This window comes from Sitophilus oryzae, unplaced genomic scaffold (genome assembly GCF_002938485.1).
Source record: "Sitophilus oryzae breed Bouriz unplaced genomic scaffold, Soryzae_2.0 scaffold_1802_pilon_pilon, whole genome shotgun sequence".
Lineage (NCBI taxonomy): Eukaryota > Metazoa > Arthropoda > Insecta > Coleoptera > Curculionidae > Sitophilus > Sitophilus oryzae.
Window position 1 is genome coordinate 181,287 of NW_022146505.1, and position 4,493 is coordinate 185,779.

The 4,493-nt window shown below is 34.8% G+C and overlaps 1 protein-coding gene across 1 annotated transcript; it reads left to right on the forward strand.

Annotated features, from left to right (window-relative positions):
- Nucleotides 1–1,265: 1,265 nt before the first annotated feature.
- On the forward strand, nucleotides 1,266–2,003 carry LOC115883051. Its single transcript, XM_030901326.1, has one exon. The coding sequence runs from the start codon at nucleotides 1,266–1,268 to the stop codon at nucleotides 2,001–2,003; it is 738 nt and encodes a 245-aa protein (XP_030757186.1).
- The last annotated feature ends 2,490 nt before the right edge of the window (nucleotides 2,004–4,493 follow it).

Genomic DNA, 4,493 nt, shown 5'->3' on the forward strand with positions numbered 1-4,493 from the left:
GTGATGTGTGAAATATTGTCTATAATAATATTATTATATTATTTATATTAAAGACGTTGACAATTCTTATTATTATACGCTCTAAATTACAGTAACAGTAGGTATGGCCCCTATTAAAAATATTTTCAATATGGTGGCCCTTCCGGAAATACCGGAAGTTTACAGCAACTTTCTTTTTTTAAATGGGTACCCCAACTTTTTATTACGTACTTAAGTTCCCTGTCAAATTTTATGAATTTTAAGGCTAAATACTCACCTAACATTAACCGTTTATGAGAAAAAAAAATATTTAAAATTTTTGGACGACAAAAAACTACCTGTCAAAAAATGTGTATAACCTAAACGTCAAATTTAGTGATTAGAACAGTCACTGTCACATAAAGAGAAAACATGTGACTATCTTGGCCGTAAAAAAATGGCCGTAGCGGTCATGAAAATTGAAATTACGGATTAAAAAACGATCATAAATATTTTTTTTTGAAATGGAACCCCACTTTTTTTATTTCACTAGTGAAAGGTTTTTTAATTTGTTATTTTTTTAGTTATACATACATGTTCCTATACCTAAAATTAATCGTTTTTAAGGTATTTAAGATTTAGTTTTAAAGCGTATATTTTTCTCTTGATTTTATCTAGCTTCCTTTAACATTAAATCTTCATTCAGAACATCGCAATTAGTGGAATAAATTAGTGGTTTCAATTAGCGTAGATGTTTGTTCCTCTACTTTGAATGCAAGCATTCAGAACGTCAAAATTAGTAGTAGGAATTTTCAGTTATTGGAAAAAGTTAACAAACTATCAACTTTTCCACTAATTATACTTCAAAATTTGCGAGGAATGATATTTTGGCGAGGAATGTCATTATCATCTGTCAAGAGAAAAATGTGAATAGAAATCAAAAGAAGGTGGCAAGGATTAGAGAGGCTCATCTGCTTTTTATTGACCTCTCAAAAGCATACGATACAGTGCCAATCCTAAAACTGTGGCAAGTGCTGGAGAACTCTCCAATTAACAATACAGCGATCAAAGCCAACAAACAGCTATACCACCAAGCATTTTCCAGAATAAATATCGGCAGTAATATATCAGAAACCTTTTATGTGACCAAAGGTCTTCGTCAGGGATGTTGGCTATCGCCAACTCTCTTCAAAATCTTCCTCAATGAAGCCTTAAAGAAATGGAGAAGATCCTGCAGAGGAATGGGAATAGAATTAAAAAATGACACCAACTTATATACTCTTCATTTTACAGATGACCAAGTAGCAATGACCCAAGATAGGGAAAACCTTGAATTCATGGCGAAGAAACTTTTTAAAGAATACGCAGAGTGGGGATTAACTGTTAACTGCAGTAAAACTAAATATATGTGTATCGGTGGAGAGGGAATAGATTTGGAAGTGGACGATAGCTGCATAGTACAATATTGTTCAGATTATACCTACCTCGGAACAAAGATTACCCAAAGTGGACGAACTGAAGAAGAAATATTGGAGCGAATAATTAAAGGGAAAAGAGTTATAGAATGCGTAAACTCACTATTATGGTCAACAAACATCTCTATAGAAAGAAAACACCTTTTATACAATACAATATTTAAAAGTGTTGTATTGTATAGATGTGAAACGTGGCAAATAAATAAAACTTTAGAGCGTAAACTACTGGCTCTTGAAATGGATTTTTGGCGAAGATCTGCCGGAAAGTCAAGAATAGAACGAATAACCAACGAGAGAATTAGAGAGATTATGGGCGTAAAGAAAACTATCCTCGATGAAATCGAACAACGCCAACTAATATGGTATGGACATGTAGAGAGAATGATTGACGAACGTCTACCAAAACAAATCCTAAAATGGACACCAGCGAAAAGAAGAAAGAAAGGAAGACCTAAAGTTACCTGGATTGAGGGCATTAACCGTGCCATGTCCGAAAGAAATTTACTTACAGGAGATTGGGAAGATCGAAGGCAATGGAGACTGAGAACCAGAAGGCGTAAAACGCTATAAAACAGGATATATGTATGATATAATATAAGCTAAATATTAGGCTTTCTCTATGGATACAACTGATTTCCGCAAGCTGTTAATAGGATATTCTATTAATTTTAATTGGGTTTTTTAGACATTGTGAATGATCGTAAATTAAAATATATAAAGTGTAATTGAAACCACTAATTACGAGGTTCTAAATGAAGCTTAAGTGTCAAGTGATATATTTTTAATCGACTGATCTCGTTATGAAACAATAATGTGCAAAAAAATCTACGATCTAGATAGTATAGTTCTCTAGAAACATCTAATGTACGCTCAGCCTTGGACACCCTGTATACGGTGTATATAATATTTGACTATATCCAGAATATAGTATAACAGACAAATAACTACAGATCAATAACTGCCAAGAAACAATTATAATATGCTTTCTCCAATGACAGTGACATTACAAAAACAATAACCACTAGTTCATAGGTGTGTTGATGGGGACCAAAAGCAAAGCTACACCATTGCTTAAAAAATAATCTTCAAAATCAGCAAACTAGAACTAAATATATTCATTTTTCGAGCCTGTATTAGTCTGTCTATCTATATTCTGTAATAGAAAATTGCATTACTAGCATAGTTTCAAAGCCATTTTTCCTGGTGATGTTGATAACGTAAAAACTATCAATGCACCAGTTGACCTTTTGTGCCTTTGTAGCCTTATAGAATACTCTGAATACCTATTAAATCAAATTTTATTTAATGTCATAGCAACAACACCTGTCCGGTGGGTGCCCTGTTCGTATATGGACATTGCTTGGTAAAGGCGTAGGATTGGCGTGACGTCACACACATCGTAGACCGATATTTTAGCCGGGAATGGGTGAATATCTGAATCACCGATCAATAAATTTACGATTGCATTTTGTTTCTCCTTCTTATGCGATTTTATTGCTTGTTTTTTTGTTATCTGTGGTCATAGGTGTGGTCAATAAATGGCTTAGTACAGAATCTCAACTGTTTGGGATGACCGACAACAGAGATAATGACATTTTTATTTTCAACTGTTATATGTAATGTGATTGTCGAAAAGCATTGTGAGAAAAAGAGGGAAATAGGAGAATTGCTCGTCAAAAAGAAATCTAATTGTAAAATAGTTATATTTGATATCAATTAAACTTTTAGTTACGTAATCGAGGGCGCGATTTTTAAATTCATTGTTGCCAACCATAGACTTATTCGGCGCCGGGCTGACTAACTGGAATTTAAAGTTCGCGCTGAGTATTCAGGTGGTAGCTCTGATCTAAAAAATGTTGCCACATTTATTTATTTATTTCCTGACATTGTCATTCGATTTGACACTTTAATGTTTTATTACGAGTTTTTAGATTAAATAAATAGTGTTGTGATACTTTAATTTAAAAATGTTTATTATATTAGTATAAATTATTAAAAACAAGAGTGGCTGGTGTGAGGTTTGAAGCAAGATAAGGCATAATGCCAAAGCAGGAACTTGTTTCAGCCATTCTGCTTTTATTGTGTTGCTATGTGTGACGTCACCAATCAGACTTAAACTTGCTGTATCTTAAGAACAGCAAGTGTTGCTGAGACGAAATTCGCAGCAAGATGCAACAGGGGTATAGCAACGCAAGCAGAACCCAGTTTTGGCGATCCTGCTTCCCATGTGTTGCCAACTGGAAAGTCAGCAACCAAAATAGAAGTAACTAATAACAGGTAGGTGTTGCTGGGTTGGGATTTGAAGCAGGATTGTAGCAGCTCAAGCAGAATCGTATTTTATAATTCCTGCTTTCAATGAGTTGCTAACTTCCCCCACCTGCTTGGGATCTCTAGTACCAGAAATCAACAGAATAATTAAGTTAACCTGGAGTATTTGGAAGAAACTCAATCATATTTAAATCTAGAATGCTAATTTATAAAGGAGAAAACATTTAACCAGTGTTTAGTACCAGTCATGACCTATCCATGCGAAACCTGGACGCTTAAAACGGACATTATATGGAAACTGCAGGTGGCAAAACGCTCAATGGAACGAAATAACTTGGGAATAACAAAGAGACTCAAGTAATAGATGCGGTCTACAAAATCAAATCCCTCAAGTGGCAATGGGCAGGGTACCTGGCAAGAAGGACGGACAACAGATGGACCACAAAAATTACAGTATGGTACCCACGGGGAAACAAGAGACCTAGAAGAAGACCAAACCTGAGATGGGACCATCACACTAGGAAATTAGCAGGGATAACTTGGGCCCGCATAGCCAACAATAGGCAACCAATGGGCCCAACTACAAAGAGAGTATCTAAATATGTAAGTGAGACTACCCCATAATAGGAAATGGTTGAATAAGACGATAATCAATGACAGGATAATCAACAAATATTTACGATGTATGGCAACAGTGTCAATAGTTATATAACAAGTAGCATTTTCTCATATTTTGATTGTATCCTCAACCTTCACCAGAAGATGCATTAAGAAGAAAGATATTGTATCGTT

What these genes read in the sequence shown, in the direction of transcription:
- LOC115883051 (XM_030901326.1), top strand. Translation starts at nt 1,266, where the DNA reads ATGACCCAAGATAGGGAAAACCTTGAATTCATGGCGAAGAAACTTTTT.